This window comes from Canis lupus, chromosome 11 (genome assembly GCF_011100685.1).
Source record: "Canis lupus familiaris isolate Mischka breed German Shepherd chromosome 11, alternate assembly UU_Cfam_GSD_1.0, whole genome shotgun sequence".
Classification (NCBI taxonomy): Eukaryota; Metazoa; Chordata; class Mammalia; order Carnivora; family Canidae; genus Canis; species Canis lupus.
Window position 1 is genome coordinate 67,658,973 of NC_049232.1, and position 22,120 is coordinate 67,681,092.

Consider the following 22,120-nt stretch of genomic DNA (forward strand, 5'->3'; position numbering starts at 1 on the left):
TTGTTCTTAAGGATGTCTTATCTAAGAAATCATCACCTGTCATGAAGATTTACACCTGTGTTTTCTTCTGAAAAAAACTTTTTTAAAAAAGATTTTATTTTCAAATAATTTCTGCACCTGATGTGAGGCTTAAACTCACAACCTCAAGATCAAGAGTTGCTTGCTTCACTTACTGAGCCAGCTAGGTGCCCCTCTTCTAAAATTCTTATACGGTTTTAGCCCACACATTCTGGTCTTTCATCCATTTTGAGTTCATATTTGTACAGTGAATTTTCCTTTCCTTAACCCGTGAGGCTGAATACCTTCCCCTGACCTTATTGAACATTGGCATTTCTTTTATGACTTACCTCTTTATTTTCTCTTGTTTATGTTTTTTTGTTTGTAAAACTCCGTATCTGTAAAAGAAGTTGACTTCTATCTTTTATATTTATTAATTTATTTAAGATTTTATTTATTTATTCATGAGAGACACAGAGAGGCAGAAACACAGGCAGAGGGATAAGCAGGCTCTCTGTGGGGAGACTGATGTGGGATTCCATCCCAGGACCGTGGGATCACCACCTGAGCCGAAGGCAGATGTTCAACCACTGAGCCACCCAGGTGTCTCTATCTTTCATATTTAAATCTAGCATTTGTTTTGATGTGAGATGGGAGGACCATACTTTTTTCAGGTGGTAAACTGTTGATGTTCCAGAATCACTTAAAAGTCATCAATCATCTTAATCATCATTTGTGCATCAGACTGAAAAAATCATGCATTAGACTTGAGTATTTGTGGACTGCTTCCGAACCTTTGGCTCATCACTCTTTGTGGTCTGGTGCCCCTCCTTCACTATTTGAATTACTGTAACTTTACAGAACATTTTAACATCTGGTCACACAGGTTCCCATCTCTGTCTCCACCTGTCAATATGCTCTGTTTTCACAGCTTCTCTAGCTGTTGGCACATGTTTCATTTTTCAAAATGAACTTTAGAGTCTTCTGAATTTGTTGGGAAGTTTGGAAGAATGAGTTCCTATTTTGTTTTGTTTGTTTGTTGCCAACTTAAGTCAGGTGTGGTTAAAAATGTGTGAGCATTCCTGAGCTTTCAGATTCTGCTGCTTGTGTTAGGAACGTGGGGATTAAGTGCTCCGTTGACCTGGGCTGCTTTGCAACCCTGTGAAATTGTAGGTGAACAGCCAGCCAGCCTGTGGTTCCGGGAAGGGACCAAGATTCTCTCATTTTCCTCTCCCCATTGGCTGTCCTGGGGCCTGTTTCCAGTCCCTGTGACTCTGAACTTGGCAGCTTCTGGGGCTGTATTCGGGAAACCCAGCCCTTTACTTCCTAGGCCAACCTTTCCTTTGCCTGGATAGAATCACAAGATGGTCAATATGGCTTGGCTTTACTCTCAGTTCAGTCTTTTCTGCTTTGTGTCTTTAACAGATTTTGGCCTGTTAATAGTACTTTGATATTCCCTGATGCTCAGCATATATATTTTTCTTTTTATATTGCTCTATTACTCTGTAATTTGAAAAGCAGAACTACTCGTATATTCTTAAAATGCCATCTTACAATGAGAAGTGTGCTGGATGTGTTTATTTGTCATCTCATAGTGACAACTCACTTTATCATCTAATAGTTGGAGCCACAAGAAAGTCTTCATTATGACATGGTTCTTGTTTTTTATTTTTTTGCCCAGAGATCAGTTTTAACATGACTTCTTTTACTGGGGCATGCCTACTTACAAAATATATATATTTCATGATTTGATGGGCACAGATAGATTTCGGAGATAAAGTAAATACATTTATTAAACTCTTGTAGTATTTGATTACACTTGGAAAATTACAGTTTGCTTCAATTTTTGTGAAGGAAGCTTTGTTGGAAGGATGCATTTGTATTGTTATATACCCAGTTTGTTTTGGATAGTGGTAAACTCATAGGAATTAATAAGAAAGTTGTAATGCAACAGCTGTTTTTACTAATATAAAATAATCAGTAAAAAAATCTAACTTCACTTTCTAGTTGGTTCCTCTTTTTTTTTTTGTATTGTTAAAAAAAAGTTTACCTCATAGGTAAATTAATAAGTGGTTGAACATTGGTTGAACTTTCAAAGTACTTTGAATTAAACCAGGCTTGATGGTGGTTTTATGGAGAGAGGGTTTTTCTTTTTTTTTTTAGATTTATTTATTTATTTATGATAGACACACACACACACACACACAGAGGTAGAGACACAGGAGGAGGGAGAAGCAGGCTCCATGCCAGGAGCCCAATGCGGGACTCGATCCCAGGACTCCAGGATCGCGCCCTGGGCCAAAGGCAGGCGCCAAACCGCTGCGCCACCCAGGGATCCCCCGGAGAGAGGGTTTTTAATCTTAATGCTCTTTAGTTATTTTTCTGTAGGAGCAACATTTTCTGTTTGTTTGATAAGGAGAGGAAAAATTGTTTTCTGTCATGTAGTGGGTGTGTTGCTGGATATTTGTTTAATTGTAATTTGTGGTTAATATTTATTGAAGCAATTTAAATACGGACAAGAGGAAGTTGGATCATTCCAAGATTGAGCAATTGGAATCTTTGTGCAGATTTTGCACTCCGGAATAATAGCTTTGTATGACAACCTGCAGGAAGTATGCTTTTGTTCCACAGATTATAAGATATTTTCTTAGAAACAATTGTGAAATGGAATACATATGAAAAGTATGTACCAAAGTATCAAGTGCTATGCAAAAGTAAATGTTTTATAAGGTTAAACCTTAAAATATTTCATGGGTTATTGTAATGCTTTGCAAATAGGATTTTTTTGTAGGTTCCGACATATACATGCATGTATGGTTTTTAAAAAACGTTTTCATCATGGAAAATGTCAAATATACTAAAGTAGAGTGATTCAGTGCAATGAACCCTCATGTACTCACCTCCCAGTTTCAACACTTATCCCCAGTGGCCTGTCTTATTTCATCTCTATCCTTATCATTCCCTCACCCCCGTGCCAGGTGAATGTTTTTTTGTTTGTTTTTTAGAAAGTGATTTAAACAACACACTTTTACCTTATAGTTCTGGAGGTGAAAAGTCCAGAATTGGTATCAGTGGATTAATATCAAGGTGGCAGGGCTGTATTCCTTATAGAAGCTGCAGGGAGGAGTTGGTTCCTTGACTTTTACAGCTTCTAGAGGCTGCCCGTATCCCTTGGCTCATGGCCCCTTTGCCATCTTCAAAGCCAGCAACACAGCGTCTCCTCTCCTCTATGGCATTTGCTTCCATCACCACAGCTTTTTTTTTTTTAATTGATGTAAAATTTGTATAACATAAAATTCATCATTTTAAGAAGTGTACAGCTCAGTGGCTTTTAGTGGATTCACAGTGTTTTACAAGTCACCACAACTATGTAATTCCAGAATATTTTCATTCTCCACAGAAGAATCGCATACCCATTAAGCAGTCACTTCTCATTCCCCTTTTCCCCAACCCAACTATTATAAATAATGCTACTTGAGCATTGATTGTACAAGTTTTTGTTTGAACACTTGCTTTCAATTATTTGGGCTGCATCCCAAGGAATGAAATCCTGGACCACATTCTAATTTTACATTTAATTTTTTGAGGAGCCTGCCAAGCTGTTTTCCACAGAGGCCGCACCATTTTACATTCTCAGCAGCCGTGTATAAGGGTTCCAATTTCTCCAAATACTTGCTTCCTTTTTTTTTTTTCTTTTATAGCTGTCCTAGTGGTTGTGAAATGGTATTTATTCCAGAGGGTTTTTAAAAAACATTTTGGCCTAAACGATGTATGGAAATTCTAGCCTTTGGTCCACTACTCTGTTGCCTTCTGTTCCCAGTGTTTACAAGGTAATAAAAATGGCACGTATGTGACATCCACCATGTGCTTGGAGCTGTGTTGATCTCTTCACTTGCAATAGCTCAGTTACAGTCCAAAGAGGCACTTGATTTTATCAGCAACCCAGATTCCTCTGCATAAAGAAACCAGAAGGCAATTATAAAGGTGATGCTGGCAGTAGGTGTGTCCCCTTTAAGGCTTGGAATAGGAAGAAACAAATTTCCGAAGCCATGTACATTTGGGAATAATAATGCTTAGAAGGAAATTCTGTTTGCAGAAAGATTCACTCCAGGGTTCCTTTAAATAGCAAGCTTCCCTGATTCATTAAACGTAAAGTTCAATGTACTAAACCTGAAGAATGCATAACTATTGCAGGAGATTATCTGTTATGTTAAATGAGGCATACCTAGTCACTTATTTGCTCATTAGGCTTTCCTCCCAAGACCTATTCAGCATAAGCAAACCAGAGCATGCTCACCAGGACTCGTGAAATAAGAACAAGAAAATATCCACTGGATCTGGTCATTAGGAAGTCATCGATCATCCTTAAAAGAGTGGTCTGTACTGGGCATGGATAAGGTGGAGAAATGAAGCACTGAAGGCAGAACTGAAGACAACTTTATTTTGGGGTGGAGGAAGGTTGGGGGTTGAGAAGTCAGTGGAAGGAATGGAAGTTAAGATCAATGATTCTTTCAAAAAGATTGAATGAGCCCCAGAGGAGAGTGGAGAAGATATAAGATCAAGGGACAGTTGGGTTTATTATTTTAGGGTAGAAAGAGAACCAACCATATTTTTGCAGACTCAGGAACAGAGAACCAGGTGAGGAGGAAATATTGAAGGTACAGAGAAGAGAAGGTATCGTTGATGGCAAAACATGCATGATAGTGAACTCAGGGGTCAAAGACACAGGATAGTCAGCTTTCTGGTATGTTGGGGAGGTAGTTGCCCACAGGAGCCTGAGAAGTGGAAGGGAGATGGATTTCTGTGGAGGGAGCAGAATGGTTAGGAAATACTAATGTGATTCCCTAACACCTGGTTCCTACTTCAGAGAGATGGTAATCTGCTTGGCATGAAAGGTGGGGGTTTGTTTGCGTGTAGGGTTATAGAAGAATGGCTGCCTAAGGGAACAGGAAAAGAACTGATCGGAATAAAGAAGTTATCCCAAAGAACAACCATACCCTATTAAGATAGATTCCCTGGTTCTTTTGACTGGGCTGGAACATTGGCCTGGATGGCCCTATGCATCTGACCCAGTCCTGCATTTCCAATATTCCACCTTGACATAAGCTCCATTGGGCGTCTAAGTTGGACGTTTTATCTCCATGTGCCTCTGTAATTTTATTCCTGACTCTGCTCCCCTCTCTTTCTGCATTTCCAAGCCTTTCCACCATGCCCTCTAGAATTCCTGATCTGGTGAAAACAAAACAAAAACCCATTAGCTCTTCGCCTCTTCTCTGCACACTACCACCATTTCAACATTTAACCAAACGTGGCTTTCCCTGAAGCTGCTGCCCCTTCTACAACAAAGAACCCCCCAGACTTTTGTTGGTTCTTACTCAGTGGCAGGAATCGTGTGAAGCACATTCAGCCTAGTAGCTAATTTAATCCTCGTAACAACCCTATGGGGCTGGCACTATTGTTACCTATTTTTTTTACACATGAAGGAACTGTGGCACCAGGAGATTTTAGAACTTGACCAAAGTAGACAGCTTGGAAGAAGTGGAAGATAAACCCTGGAGGCATGGAGCCATGGTCTCTATTCTGGAGATGGAAAATATACCGACTTTCCAAAGCTCTTCCAAGTGCTTCATTCCAGGGCTGTTGATATTGCCACTTTTCAAGTCTTTGAAAGGGCTCAAAGTTGGGATTGCTTCTTGATTTCCCCACTCGAGACACCTTAGGATTCCACTTTTTGGGGTTGGCGAAGTCCTTGTGTCTGTTTTTGTGTGTGCATGCATGCTCTTGAGGGTTTAAAATTTAAAGGAAATAAACCTCATTATTACCCGAGTATGGGGCCGAAGGAAGTTGTGGACTTAAATGTTTATTCCTGTTTTTTTCACATCATCACCACTACTTGTTCTTTTCTTTGTTTTCCTTTTTTTTTTTTTTCCTTCCTCCCTTATTATGACCATCCTCTTGGGCACGAAGTGGTATCTCATGTGGTTTTGATTTGTATTTCCTTTCACATGCTTGTTGGCCACTTGTAGATCTTCTTTAGAAAAACATCTACCAGTCATTTGCCCAATTTTTAATGTAAATGTTCTTTTAATATTTCATGACTCAAACATTTCAAATTATGCTCTATAGCAGATACTCTCTCTGTGTGTGGTGGTAGTTACAAGGAAGGCCTTTTAATCAAGCATTTAATCAAGCTACTACAGAAATAGATCAAAGCTCAAAGATCCCTTAGCAGCCAGGTAGTTTTAAATTGCCCACAATATTGGCTTGAAGCAAATATTACAGAGAAATTTGTTTGAGTAAGAGGAGCAAAGGAAATTACATTTTTAAAGAACTTTTGAGTGTAAACCTACACAAAAGGTTGGCTTGGAAAGGTTTTTTTTTTTAGATACATGGATTTGCCTATGTATTTTTGTCTACATTCACCAGGTCCTTTTACTCCTGGAACCAGGGGTAGAATGTGAATAAATAAATTTTTGTTGGTCGATGTTGTCTGCCTTCTATCCTTAGACTGTCTTTCTGGTCCTGACTTCCTCGATATACCACCTATGCATTAAGCAATGTACAGATAGCTATACTATTGGATATACTATTGGATTGACCATCATTTTATGCAGGGGTCATGCTGTTGTTCCAGTTTTAGTATATGTGCTGCCAAAGGGATCAATGTTGGATTTACTAGATAAATATTGACTGATTATTTTCTGTATCCAGGGGCTAGTCTCTAGCATTTTATTTCTTGCATTATAAAACTAAGAAACATATAGACAGATTTAAATGGAGTAAATCCATCTATATGTTTCTGAAAGGCATATACTGATGACTACGTAAAGACACAACTGAGCAAGGAGTATGTTCTTGGGCACATGAGTCATAGGAATTATTTGCTAATCTGTGGTTTTTCTTTCCACTATCTTATCAATTACTCTGAGTATTTTTTCTTCCTGTCTTCATAGCCGCTTCCTGAGAAGTTTGTGGTGAAAGGTGTTGTAGATCGGTTTTCAGAAGAGTTTGTGGAGACCAGAAGAAAAGCTTTGGATAAATTCCTAAAAAGAATTACAGATCATCCTGTGCTCTCTTTCAATGAACACTTTAATGTTTTCCTTACTGCTAAGGTAAGAACAGAATTTTTCTTCTCCCTCCCCCAAATTAGCATTCTTTGGGCTGGCTCGCTCTTTTCTTTTTTTTCTTTTCTTTTCTTTTCTTTCCTTTCCTTTCCTTTCCTTTCCTTTCCTTTTCCTTTTCCTTTTCCTTTTCCTTTTCCTTTTCCTTTTCCTTTCCTTTCCTTTCCTTTCCTTTCCTTTCCTTTCCTTTCCTTTCCTTTCTTTTCTTTTTTCTTTCTTTTCTTTTTTTCTCTTCTCTTCTTTCTTTTTTTTAAAGATTTTTAATTTTTTATTCATGAGAGACCCAGAGAGAGAGAGAGAGAGAGAGAGAGAGAGGCAGAGACACAGGCAGAGGGAGAAGCAGGCTCTATGCAGGGAGCTCAATGTGGGACTTGATCCTGGGACTCCAGGATCACACCCTGGGCTGAAAGTGGCACTAAACCGCTGAGCCACCCAGGCTGTCCCTCTTTCTTTCATTTTTAAAAAAATATCTATTTATTCATGAGAGAAACAGAAAGAGAGGCAGAGATATAGGAAGAGGGAGAAGCAAGCTCCCCATGGGGAGCCCAATGTGGGACTCGATCCCAGGACCCCGGATCACACCCTGAGCAGAAAGCAGACACTCAACCCCTGAGCCACCCAGGTGTCCCCTTTGGGCTCTTTCTTAAAAGCTGCTTTGGGGCAGTCCGGGTGGCTCAGCGGTTTAGCACTGCCTTCAGCCCAGGGTATGATCCTGGAAACCCGGGATCGAAGTTCCACATTGGTCTCCCTGTATGGAGCCTGCTTCTCCCTCTGCCTGTGTCTCTGCCTCTCTCTCTCTCTCTCTCTCTCTCTCTCTCTCCCTCTCTCTGTGTCTCTCATGAAGAAATAAATAAAATCTTTAAAAAAAAAAAAAGCTGCTTTGATCTCTCACGAACTACCTTCATGAATGGCCTGATATAGTAGATGTCATCAAATTGCTCTATTTTTTTTGGTGTCCATTTGCATCAGCATGATTTCCATGTTAGAATTCAGGAGAAACACCCCCTTGCAGCTATGTACCTTGCAACTAATGTACCTATGTCTACATTCACCAAGTTCTTTTACTTCCTGGAACTGGGAGTAGAATGTGAAGACATAGCATATTATTACTAGGTGAGGCCATTTTGACCTACAATGGGCCCAGAGCAGAGGAACATCTGGTGAGTGTTTGGTAAGGATGCTCTTCGCAAGAGCCCTGTGAGGGATTACTCATAACCTCATTTTACAGATGAGGAAACTGAAGTTCAAGGAGTTGGTATGTGTTCAAGTAGCATCACTAAGATTTGAGCTTGGGTCTCTGGCTCTGGAGGCCACACGTCCCCCTCTGTATCAGACTGCCTGACCATGACTAGTTCAGTGTTACTTGCCCACAGCCACATTCCTATTGGGTGGGCATTTTCCAAGCATTTGCTAGGGAAATATTTGGGCCCCACACACTTGCCAGATTCTGTGTGCTCACACCCAGGCTGGTCATTCAGTGGCTTCTGCGTGCACTTCCCTTTTGGCAGAACTGGCAGGAAGTCTGAGGCACTCTCTCCTAAATGCAGAAATGGGATCTCAGACTCTCATGCCAGTTCCTTGTAGCCATGTCTGTTTACCTTTGTGAATCACATTTCCATACTCAGGCCACAGGTGGTTGGTTCTATGTTGGCAAGGGTGGTAAGGCTCAGGGACTTCCCAGTTTCCTTTTTCAAAATGGCATAATTGAAAAATATTTCAGATAACATCAATTGACGTTAAAGATTTTAGAAAGGTGCCATTCTCTACACAATGGAAATCTCATGGCAAAGTCCTTTAGTATTTTTTTTTAACCACCATTGGCATGTTTTTTAGCCCCTTTGAGGACATTCCCATTCATCTTCTTTTTTTCCCAGTGGCCCATCCTCCCACACATCAGACTCCTATTCTGTTTCAAAATAAGTATTTGCTGGGGAACAGATCCTCAGATACAGTTCTTAAGCAGAGTGAAATCTGTCCGATTCTCCAGCTGTGCAACTCACTGCCTCACACACTTTTCTGGTTGTTGTCCTGGTGTGGCTCCATCTGGGTCCTCCTCACTGAGCAGAGAGACACAGGGAGAGAACATGTGAGCCCTTGGTCATAAAGAATCTATGGAGATTGGCCACAGCAACTTCTTGCAAGATACATCTATGAAGGCAAGGGAAACAAAAGGAATCTATGGAGACATTAAAAAGGAAGTGTGTGCGTGGGGGCGGATATTTATATGTGGACCAGATAAACAATTAAAAAAAAAAAAAGTCCTTCAGTGTCCTAACCACAATCCAACTTCACGTGAGTGAGTGCTGGGGTGTTGACTCTAAAACAGAATAAATTCTAGCCCTACTTCACTTTTCCTTGCGGAACTAAATGTGCTAAATGACCCTGTTTTTCTCTTTTTCTTTAGATTATGGCAAAATACACAGAAAATTTATCATCTTAACCATTTTAAAACGTACATTTCAGTAGCATCAAGTATATTCACAACTAATCTCCCGAACTTTTTCATCTCGTGTGCTGTGTGATATCACAAGAACTCCCTATCTCCCTCCACCTCATTCCCCCTCTTTTAACACACCTTGAGTAATTTGGTTTTGTTCTTAAGTGAGCCCTTTATGTGTTCTATCACAGTGAAGGCAGAAGCATTCCTCTTTCTCGTGATAGTCTGATCTTATCACCAACCAGAAGTGTCTTTTAGAAGAAGCCAGTAATGCTGGGAGAGGTGGGGGGATGCTCAGTATCACCTGTGTTCAGATCAATATTTTTAGCTTTGGCGCAACGCAGTGCAGCAGTCAGATAAGCACTACTAAATAACCTCATTCGGTACATTGACTTGGTTAACTGGGGGTTGTCTTCTGAGCCTCTACTTGAAATAGATTCCCTGCAGTCCAACGAGCCCATTTGGATCTAGCCCTACTCCAAAAAATGTCTGTGGAAGCAATGCCAAGAATGGCAAGGCTCCAGTTACCATCCTGTGAAAGCCAGGTGTCTGCCGGGATGTTTTTTATCTAGGGTATATGAGGCTAGAGGGGAAGATGGAATCTTCAGAACATTCTCTCAGGTAGTCTGATTTTGAAAGGAAGTAGAGAAACAGAGGAGCAGAGCTGGAGGAAATTGCTGCTCTTTTGGAGATGGGCGAGCATTACACACTGAAGGATTAGAAGTTGAAGATACAGACAGGAGAGGGAATGGTTAATGGGGCTGGGGCCTTGCTTGGAAGCGAGGTGTAGCCAGGAAAGAGTGGAACCAAGAGCCAAAGTGAAGGGACGTGTGGGTGGCTCAGGGGTTGAGCATCTGCCTTCAGCTCAGGTCGTGATCCTGGGGTCCTGGGATAGAGCCCTGCATCGTGGCTCCCCACGTGGAGTCTGCTTCTCTCTCTCTGCCTGTGTCTCTGCCTCTCTCTCGCTCTCTGTTTCTCTCTCTCTCATGAGTAAATAAATAAAATCTTTTTTTAAAAAAAGAGAGAGCCAAAGTGGAGGCCTTGGATGCAGAAACAAGAAAAAAGTGAAATCAGGAACAGTCTACACTTCAGACACTGTGGAGAACGGAGCCTGTGATTGTGGTTGTCAAATGGGAGGGGGCTGTCGACCTCCGTGTTAGGTATGGGTCCTGTTCTCTGCTCCATCCCTAAATCAGACAAGGTGACCAGGAGGCAGTGGCCTTGTGCCGTGTACCCTTATGTCTCTGTAGACATGCACTACTAGGACCAGGAGTTAGTATTCTGTTTGTATTGAGGGTGGATAGAAGGAGCAGACACCCGATCTTCTGTAGAACCACTTTTGAAGGCACCATTCAAGTAGGTGATATAAGACAACCTGAAGATGCTGTAGATTCCTCTTAGAGTTTAATGACAAGAAGTTTATTTGACTGGCAGACTAATATGCATTTTAAATTTAGGTATAATGGATTCTGTAGCTCAAAATATTTCCCATGTATGCCCTGACCAAGAAATTCAGGATGAAGTGTTTTGTTGTTTACCACATCGTTGGCTTGGGTTTTCTTGCACTGCTTTTTCTGTCACTGTTTCCTGCTTCCCACCCTCTTCTCCCTCCTTTCTTTATATGGCTTTGGTTGGGATATAAATAAATGAATGGAATGAATTTCAACTCTAGAATTTTGCTCCTAAAGATAACTTAGGGTATTTTGTATGAGAGAAAGGGACTTTTTTTTTTTTTTTTCTCAGAGACATCAAGAAATCATGTTAGAAATAGTGTTGGGTTTGAAGGAGAGGGTGCTCAGGTGAGTGAACTTGATTAGAAAGGTAGGAGTCCAGCTCTGGTGAAAGGGGTCTGGGCCATAAACACACAGGTGGGTGTGTTAGATGTTTCTGATGGCGAGGGGAGGGGACTGTTGTGTAGGTGGTCAGTCCTCTAACTCAGCACCTGGTTTTTGGAGTCTTCTACTTGCAAGAGGAAACCACCTGAAGGAGTTGGCTTACCGAGTCCTGGCTGTGGGAGCGAGTGACCCCTTGAGTTTGCTTGTTCATGTGTCACCCTTTAGGACCTGAACGCCTACAAGAAGCAAGGGATGGCGCTGCTGACCAGAGTGGGCGAGTCCGTCAAGCATGTCACCGGAGGCTACAAGCTGAGGAGTCGACCTCTTGAGTTTGCAGCCATAGGTGACTACTTAGATACGTTTGCACTCAAGCTGGGAACCATTGATCGAATAGCCCAGCGGATCATCAAAGAAGAAATAGGTGAGCCCTTTGTCAAGATCTTGATCTTGCCCAGGGAGCAGTGTGCAGAAATGACATTCGTGTGTGCTCAGGAGAACCAAACTGCAGAAATACGGGCATGACAGAATGAAACCACACTTAAAACACTAATAAATAAATACAAGGAGGGGAGGAGGTCATTGTGACCAAAGTATAATTTTGTGCTCCTTCTTTTGCCCTGCTCCTTGGCCCTTCTGTTTGCTTCCCCCAGAAAAACAGCCACTTCTCACCCCCGATGCTTTGCCACTTCTCTCTCTCTCTGTCTCTCTCTGTCTCTCTCTCTCTCAACGTTAGCTTTAAAAGTGAAGACACTGATTCAACTTCCCTTCATTCATAGGAATGATAATTTAAAAAAGCAAATTTTGGTAAAATGGCAACATTTTATTGTAATAGCAAGAATCCTGGTGACAAATGATGGGCTAGATTTTCTTTCAAAGGGAAATAAATCAACACTTGCCCTTGTTCCCTGTGCTTTCATTCTCCTCTACCCACTGATGGTATTATATGGGGCCTGCAGGTGCTAGAGATAGCTTTCAGTACCATCCACATCTAAGGAACATGTGGAATAAATTCGGATGACACCAAGGTGCTGGGGGTGACCTCAGAATGGGAGTGATTCTGCCCACGTAAGACCATATCCATATCAAAATATTTCCTAAAATCCTGTTATTTTTCCATTGCAACTGAATTTTTTCTTTCCCTTAAAAAGATCCCCCTAAACCTATGTGAAACTCTACCCCCCGCTGCTGCTAAAATACTGCCTTTTTTCCCCATTTGTTTTTACTTAAGTTCGATTTGCCAACCTATAGTATAACACGCAGTGCTCATCCCATCAAGTGCCCCCCTCAGTGCCCGTCACCCAGCTACCCCATCCCCCCACCCACCTCCCCTTCCACAACCCTTTGTTCCCCAGAGTTAGGAGTCTCTCATGGTTTGTCTCCTTCTAATTTTTCCCACTCAGTTCCCCTCCTTTCCCTTATAGTCCCTTCTACTATTTCTTACATTCCCTGTATGAGTGAAACCATATGATGATTGTCCTTCTCCGACTGACTTATTTCACTCAGCATAAATACTGCTTCACTGTATGAGTAGACGAGGGGTTATTTCTGAAGATATTTGGTGGATGTAGCTCCGCCCACTTCCCCCAGAGGCATGGCGGTCCCCATCATCCAGAAGCATGGCATCCCCATTATGGGGTGAAGTCTGGTGACGTTATGATGTCAGCTATAAAATGGGTTTATAGAGCTTTAAAAAAAATCATACACAATGTTGTGTTTAAAAGAGAGCATGCCTTGGTGGGTGAATGGCCAAGGAAACACATCTTACTGCAGAGAGCTCTTGGCTGCAGTTGTTACTGAGTCTGTAATACTGTTGGTGTTCTTAATTATCCACCAAGTCTTAATTAGTTGCCTTCTCCCTTTAGAGTACCTCGTGGAGCTGAGAGAGTATGGGCCTGTGTACTCCACGTGGAGCGCGTTGGAGGGGGAGCTCTCAGAGCCCCTGGAGGGCGTGTCTGCTTGCATTGGCAACTGCTCAACAGCCTTGGAGGAGCTAACAGATGACATGACGGAAGACTTCCTACCTGTGCTCAGGGAATATATTTTATACTCCGACTCTATGAAGGTGAGCTGGCTCACTTCAATACGCTTGAGTACGTTCCTTGTTTCAATCACTTTCAGAAAGTAACTTACTATTTCTTCCTGGGTGGGCAGGATCACATAGACGGACTGACGCATAGGCACGTAAATAGAACACATGGCAAATCAGGTGTGTGAATTGAATGAAGGAAAACAGCGTAGAAGAAACTCTTAATGTTCTCTGAGATTTCACGGATATGACATCTACTCAACAAGAACAACATGCTGTGGGAGAAGAACAATTGGTTAATTAGAGCTCCTGGGAGTTAAAATCCGATTTGCTGAGATGAAAATTGAAGAGTAAAATCGAAAGATGGGGTTGAGGAAATCTTGGGAAGTAAAAGAAGGAAACCAAGTAGTTGGAAAGTAGAACAAAAAAGCAAAAATACTGAGAATGTGAAAGAATGATAGGAGACAGCGAAGATTACTCTCAAAGGTTCAGCATCTGTCTGATAAGAGTTCCTAACCGAGAGAACAAAGACTGATGGCAGGAACTTACAAAAATAATACAAGAAAATCTTCCAAAGCTGATGATGTGAGTTTTTAGATTAAAAGGACATGCTGATTGCCAAAGGAATGAAGAAGAGAGATCCAACCCACAGCATATCACTGTAAAATTTTAGAACAAAACTTACAGGATTTTGAAAACTTTTAAAGAAAGAGGGGGAGGGAGGTGATGTGCAAATGGGATAAGAATCAGAATGGTTTTGGTTTAGCAGCAACGGACGAGAAAAGACAAGAGCCGTGAGGACCAATGATTTGCAACCTCAAATTTTAAATGCAGAATAAGGATGGGGTCGGATGCTTTAATGCCCACACTAGAAACTACCCTAGCCTACACTTTGACTAGTTTGAGAGCACAGCTATAGAGGCTCCTATGATGTGATACCAGCTAGAGAAAAGTCAGGCTTTCCAAGGTAGCTCCTCTTCCTGCTTCCCAAAGGAGACCTCTGGTTTATTGATCTGTGTTGGGGGGCATATCTAGGGCACCCCTTTAAGAAGGATCTCGGTAAGAATTGACAGGAACCTCTTGAGAGCAACTCATCAGATAACTTTGGATTGTACACATGGAAAACCAGAAAAATCATAGCAATTTGAAAATATTCTACACCTTAAGGGAAATAAAAAGTAATGAATCAACTAGTTATAAAAACTTAAAAAGAAACCCTTATGGAAAACTTCAAGCATACAATAGAAGCAAAGAGAATAGTATGATAAACTTCCGTATACCCATTACCTGTGTTCCATTTTGTTTTACCGGGTATGAACCTTTTAAGGCTCTTGATACGTATTAATTTGTGGACAATGGAAAATGTTCCTGCTAGATAGAATGAATCAGTGTCTGATGTGTACTCTATGAAGCTGATAATAAAACACTTTCAAAGACAGGATTGGGTCTGGATCTCACAGTAGGCAGGGAGATGGTATGAATTTCCTTATCTGTAAGGTGAAAATGATGGTAGTGATGGTGAAGATAAGGATAAAACTCAGATGTGAGATCAGTAGCCTGAGGCAGTTTTGTTGGTAATTACTGGAACTGAGGCTGAAAACCATGGTTCCTGATTCCATAAATCTCTCACTCATTTTCCTCTATTACATTGTTTTTTTGTTTTGTTTTTTAATGAGACGTACACATGGCATATTTAATTCTGTGGCTGAAACAAATGTAGAAAGACATTTTGGCGTTGGGGGTGGGTGGAATGGGTGAGGATAGTCAAAAGGTACAAATGTCCAGTTATAAGTAATAAGTCACGGGATATCACGCACAGCATGGTGACTATAGGTAATACTGTATTGTATATTTGAAACTTGATAATAGAGTAGAGCTTAAGTTCTTTTTTAAAAATTTTTATTTATATGATTTTCAAAAATTTTTTGTATTTTTTTTATTGGAGTTCGATTTGCCAACATATAGCATAACACCCAGTGCTCATCCTGCCAAGCGCCCCCCCTCAGTGCCTGTCACCCAGTCACTCTGTCCCCCCGCCCACCTCCCCTTCCACTACCCCTTGTTTGTTTCCCAGAGTTAGGATTCTATCATGTTCTGTCTCCCTCAGAGACATATTTCCCATTCATTTTCTTTCCCTTCCCTTCTATTCCCTTCCACTATTTTTTATATTCCCCAAATGAATGAGACCATATAATGTTTGTCCTTGTCCGATTGACTTAACCTCACTCAGCATAATACCCTCCAGTTCTATCCATGTTGAAGCAAATGGTGGGTATTCGTCATATCTAATGGCTGAGGAATATTCCATTGTACACATAGACCACATCTTCTTTATCCATAAGTTTAAAGTCCTTATCAAAGAAAAATTTATAGCCATGTGTGGTGATGGATGTTAACTAATCTTACCATGGTGATCATGTCACAATATATACAAATATCAAATCATTGTGTTGTATACCTGAAACTAATATAATGTATGTCGGTTATATCTCAAAAACAAACAAACACTCCAAGATTTCTAGGACTCATACAGCAATTCGGTAGTGTAGCAAGACACAAAATCAATGCCCAGAAATCAGTGGCATTTCTATACACTAACAATGAGACTGAAGAAAGAGAAATTAAGGAGTCAATCCCATTTACAATTGCCCCCAAAAGCATAAGATACCTAGGAATAAACCTAACCAAAGAGGTAAAGGATTTATGCCCTAAAATCCATGCTCATGGATTGGCAGAATTAATATTGTGAAAATGTCAATGTTACCCAGGGCAATTTACACGTTTAATGCAATCCCTATCAAAATGCCATGGACTTTGTTCAGAGAGTTAGAACAAATTATTTTAAGATTTGTGTGGAATCAGAAAAGACCCCAAATAGCCAGGGGAATTTTAAAAAAGAAACCATATCTGGGGGCATCACAATGCCAGATTTCAGGCTGTACTACAAAGCTGTGGTCATCAAGACAGTGTGGTACTGGCACAAAAACAGACACATAGATCAGTGGAACAGAATAGAGAACCCAGAAGTGGACCCTGAACTTTATGGTCAACTAATATTTGATAAAGGAGGAAAGACTATCCATTGGAAGAAAGACAGTCTCTTCAATGAATGGTGCTGGGAAAATTGGACATCCACATGCAGAAGAATGAAACTAGACCACTCTCTTGCACCATACACAAAGATAAACTCAAAATGGATGAAAGATGTAAATGTGAGACAAGATTCCATCAAAATCCTAGAGGAGAACACAGGCAACACCCTTTCTGAACTTGGCCACAGTAACTTCTTGCAAGATACATCCACATCCACGAAGGCAAAAGAAACAAAAGCAAAAATGAACTATTGGGACTTCATCAAGATAAGAAGCTTTTGCACAGCAAAGGATACAGTCAGCAAAACTAAAAGACAACCTACAGAATGGGAGAAGATATTTGCAAATGACGTATCAGATAAAGGGCTAGTTTCCAAGATCTATAAAGAACTTATTAAACTCAACATCAAAGAAACAAACAATCCAATCATGAAATGGGCAAAAGACATGAAGAGAAATCTCACAGAGGAAGACATAGACATGGCCAACACGCACACGAGAAAATGCTCCGCATCACTTGCCATCAGGGAAATACAAATCAAAACCACAATGAGATACCACCTCACACCAGTGAGAATGGGGAAAATTAACAAGGCAGGAAACCACAAATGTTGGAGGGGATGCGGAGAAAAGGGAACCCTCCTGCACTGTTGGTGGGAATGTGAAATGGTGCAGCCGCTCTGGAAGACTGTGTGGAGGTTCCTCAAAGAGTTAAAACTAGATCTGCCCTACGACCCAGCAATTGCACTGTTGGGGATTTACCCTAAAGATACAGATGCAATGAAACGCCAGGACACCTGCACCCCGATGTTTCTAGCAGCAATGTCCACAATAGCCAAACTGTGGAAGGAGCCTCGATGTCCATCGAAAGATGAATGGATAAAGAAGATGTGGTTTATGTATACAATGGAATATACTGTTTGTAGTTTATGTATACTGAATGGAATATTACTCAGCCATTAGAAATGACAAATACCCACCATTTGCTTCAACGTGGATGGAACTGGAGGGTATTATGCTGAGTGAAATAAGTCAATCAGGGAAGGACAAACATTATATGGTCTCATTCATTTGGGGAATATAAACAATAGTGAAAGAGAATATAAGGGAAGGGAGAAGAAATGTGTGGGAAATATCAGAAAGGGAGACAGAACATAAAGACTCCTAACTCTGGGAAATGAACTAGGGGTGGTGGAAGGGGAGGAGGGCGGGGGGTGGGGGTGAATGGGTGACGGGCACTGAGGGGAGCACTTGACGGGATGAGCACTGGGTGTTATTCTGTATGTTGGCAAATTGAACACCAATAAAAAATAAATTTATTACAAAAAAAATAAAAGCCTATTTCCACTGAAACAAACAAACAAAAAACCAAAAGGCACCCTGACTTGCTTAAAATGAGCCAGAATATTTTGCTTTCCTTATAAAGTTAATAGCCTCTGTTTTTGTGAACAAAAGTAAATTTCTACAATCCCTGGGTAGTCTTTGAATTTGTCTCTTAAATAGACACAACCTTCATCCAAAATGCTCCCTTAACCTTGCCAGACAGAAAATCTGATGCATACACAGTCCTGGGATATTACAATACAAATTACTTTGTTCTTGCATGTGGCAGGTTTATTAGTACTTAATATATTTGTGTACTTGGAGCAGGATTTTAAATTGTCATTTAGCTCAGGTTTATCTGGCATCTTTATTAAAATATTATTAGACAGTGAGACATAAGCTTATGTGAGTAATTGAAGTTCTACATCAAAGAAACACTTGTTTGTTTTCTCGCTTTCTTCACCCCCTGTGTGAGGCATATAGAGTTTCTCATTCACTAAGCCTCAATAAACATTAATCAGGTTAATTAGGCTGGGAGAATGGGAGTGTATGAGGTGTTTTCTGGAAAGGGCATAGGAAGGAGGAAGTGTTGACTGGTGGTCTCTGAAACCCTTGCTCTGCCTCATTGGTGAGCTGAGCTAAGCCTGGTTAGAAGGAAATACCATCTACCCACTTCCATGCTTTCCAACAGGAAAATGTCTCTGCAGAGCAGTCTGGGTAAGACAGAGTGACTTGATGACAGAGCCACAACTACGTGGGTCCATGATCTCCAGCATTTTCTCCATGCAAGACCAGACTGACGTTCAACTATTTCAAATTCCTAATGTTTGCCAAGGTCTGTGTGGCCAGGTCTAAAGACACCGGGAGAGGGGGATAGATGTCTTAAGTGGCTCCCCTGCCTTTGCCTTGTAGATATTGCTCCTCTCTAAGAATTCTTAGCTGAAATTTACTCCTCTGAGAGAGTCATACAGTCTCATTTCAAAAATAACTTTCTGATTTGTGGGATAAGTGAGATAGACTTTGCTATTCAGCACGAAAACTCAACATAGAGTTGAGAGCTTGTCGAAGGCCTGGTTGTGTCACGTTCAGTATCCACTATCGTATGGTCTTCAGGCCCGAGCCAGTCCTTCCAGTTTTGTTTTGGTGGGGAGGTCTTATGATGGCCCCGAGTGGACCAAAGTGAGTATACATCCTCATCGTTTGGAATGAGAGGCCTGTGACATAGGAGTTTGAAGTAGTTGTGGGTCTAAGCTGAGTCCTGCATGGAGAAAATGCTGGAGATCATTGAAGCCCTCTCCCATTAGGGGCTAAGGTTGGGGTTCCTCTCTGGATTTGAAAAGGTCTCTCGAGTGACTTCATGTCCTAGATCTAGATCATCTTGTCTATCTTTCTCATTTGCTAGATGAGGAGATAGAGCCCCATCGGCAAATCTTTTCTTTATTCCATGGCCACAGTTCTAATGAGAAGTCACCTTGTATCTGTGTCTTTACTCTTGGCCAAGAAGCAAACCAGATCATTTCCTGTTTTTTGAGGCTGAGTCTCACTCAAATTGTGTCTGTTGAAATGCACCTGTGGCTGGATACATTCTGTTCCCTTTGAAGGTAGAAAGAAAGGACAGAAAAAGTAGGATTGTTATCAGGCACGTGGAACACATGGACAATGTTCAGTGAACAACGAGGACAGCTTGTCCTAAAAAGATGGCTGAGGTCATGTATTTCAAGGATGCCAAGGAGAGATAATGAACAGTGTGTGAGAGGGAGGGGTACCAAAGTGACCCTCAGGCCCGGGACTCCAGTTAAACACTCCGAAGACATGTGCAGGTAAGCCCTTAAATGGGATCTTACATCCTATAGACTATGTGTGGGGAAAACATAATTATTAAGATAGTGATGGGCTGGGAGAGAACATCCTAGAGTCCTTACAAATTTTAGGCAGTGCCTTTTGAGTATTGGTATTCTTATGACCAGGACACAAGTAGGAGAAGCTTTAAGAAGATTGGAGTAGAACCATCTTATTTCCCATACTGCCTTATTCATAGAAGGTGGTTAGCAACTGTTTAATTGAATGTGACATTGTGGTCAATTAGAAACATTAACAGATATGTAACTACTGCATGACCTATATCTTGTTATTTTTAAGAGATGGGTTTACCTACAAGTCAAGGAGCATGCTTATCTTGCTGAATGACTAGGGTGGATTGAGAGCCAGAAGAGGTTGGTGAGGAAAAGCCACACAGAAGAGGTGGCTTTGGCTGGAGACTCGAATAACATGTAGGAGTTGTCTGTGCAAGGATCAGAGGATTGGGCGTTATAGGCAAAATGAATAGCTGGTGCAAAGGTTCTAAAGCAGAAATGCGCTTTTTTTGGTTTCTTTGCAGATTAGAAAGGCAGATGTGAGAGGAATCCAACGAGCAAGGGAGCAAGTAGAAAGAGGTGAACTCAAAGAGATAGAGACCAGGACATGCATAGTAGTAGCATCTTAAAGGCCATGGTTGGTAAGAGTCTGGATTTTAGTCTTAGGAACAAAAGGGAAGGTATTCGGGTTAATGTGGGGGATTGACCGGATACAGTTTTCACTTTAAGAAGACACCTAGTGCTACAACAATGTGGAAAGTGGGTTGAAGGAAATGAGAGTGGAGTCAGGGAGACATTTAGGAAAATTATCACAGGGAGCCATGCGGCCAGTAACTATGGTGGTAGAGCTTGGGCTACAGTGCTGGATTTGGGTAGGTTTTGGATGAAAGGCCAACCAGACTTGCTGCTGTATTAATGTGAAGTCAGAAAAGGAGGGGATTCCTGGGCTTTTGGACTGTGGTTACAGTTCATTAGGATGGGGAGGTTCAGGGTAGAGCAAGATTGGGCAGTTGGGAATCAAATTGAGTTCAAAAATGCCTAATAGTCATTAGAGATGTCATGGCAATTGATTATGAGTTTAGTTCAGAGTGGAAATAGAAATTTGGGAGTTGTTTGCATATAGGCATTTAACTCCATGGGAAGGCAGTAGACCATCTAGTGAGATGAGATCCAGGTAACTAGTCTGGGCCTGACTCTGAGGCATGACAGTATTTAGTGGCCTAGTACCTAATTAGGAGGAGGAACAAGTAGAAAAGGAGACTCAGAAGGATTGGTAATGTAGTAGGAGAAAAAAAGTAGAGGAAGCCAAGAGAAATGTTTTTAGAAGGAGCATGATCCACAGTAACCATTATATTTAATAATATGGAGGTCATTGGCGATTGTGGTTAGGGATGTGAGATGTGGATGCAGACGTTTGGTTTTAAAGACATAGTTCGTCTTTGAATCGGACATACTGGGGATCCCTGGGTGGCTCAGTGGTTTAGCGCTGCCTTCGGCCCAGGGTGTGATCCTGGAGTCCTGGGATCAAGTCCCACGTTGGGCTCCCTGTGTGGGGCCTGCTTCTCCCTCTGCTTGTGTCTCTGCCTCTCTCTCTCTCTCTCTCTCTCTCTCTCTCTCTCTGTGTCTCATGAATAAATAAGTAAAACCTTTAAAAAATATATCTGAATTGGAGATACTTTGAACAATGTTCTCGAATAGATAGCTTTTTCCAAATGTGGTTTTTTCATTGTGGTTTTTTTCAGCTTGCTCACCTTTTCCAGTATGAGCCACAAGGTGGAGCTAATGAGTCAAGCAACTAGGCTTCAGGTTGGCCACTTCCACTGCCTTTGAAACCAAAAAACAGACATTTTGGAAGATTGGGGGGGGGGGGCAGTGTGGGGGAGTTCCTTTGTCCTAAACAAAAATAATTATGTATCGAAGGCGTGATTTCTTGAAAAAAAAAATGAACAGGATGTAGAAATGTACATGATCTCAAATGTTTTAAAAAGATGGAAAAATATATAAAAATGAACAATCAGAACAATCTCTGGATCCAGGGATCCCAAGCACAGTTGAGATTGGGGCTTAAAATCCCTAAATCAGGATGTAAAGTAAAAGATTACAAAATGTTGACTCTTAGTCTTCTTCCTGTGCTTGGCTCTTAGCGTTCTATCTTCCCTGCAGGGATTAGAAGAGCCTTTTCTATAAAAATCCAAACAGGGCAAGAAGAGATTTGAAGATACTGGTAATCGGGAAGGATCCACAATGAAATGACCCAGCAGAGTCCCTGTAGAGAATTGTCAACAAGCCCTCTATGTGCAGAGAGCTTTCAGTTTTATAGTGTCTCCCCCTTGGATGAGTGGGCAGAGAAGGTCCCTGAATATTTAAGAGAAGATTCTAACATGTATATGAAATAAAAAGAAAGAAAAAAATATATATTTCCTGAAACATCATTGA

At 41.2% G+C, this 22,120-nt stretch overlaps 1 protein-coding gene across 1 annotated transcript in view; it reads left to right on the forward strand.

Annotated features, from left to right (window-relative positions):
* SNX30 (sorting nexin family member 30) overlaps window positions 1-22,120 on the forward strand; it is a 108,084-nt gene that overhangs the window by 62,846 nt on the left and 23,118 nt on the right. Inside the window, exons 4-6 of the mRNA XM_038553126.1 lie at window positions 6,951-7,109; window positions 11,616-11,811; window positions 13,253-13,452. Of these exons, the coding sequence (XP_038409054.1) occupies window positions 6,951-7,109; window positions 11,616-11,811; window positions 13,253-13,452 (555 nt within the window). The remainder of the gene's footprint in view (window positions 1-6,950; window positions 7,110-11,615; window positions 11,812-13,252; window positions 13,453-22,120) is intronic.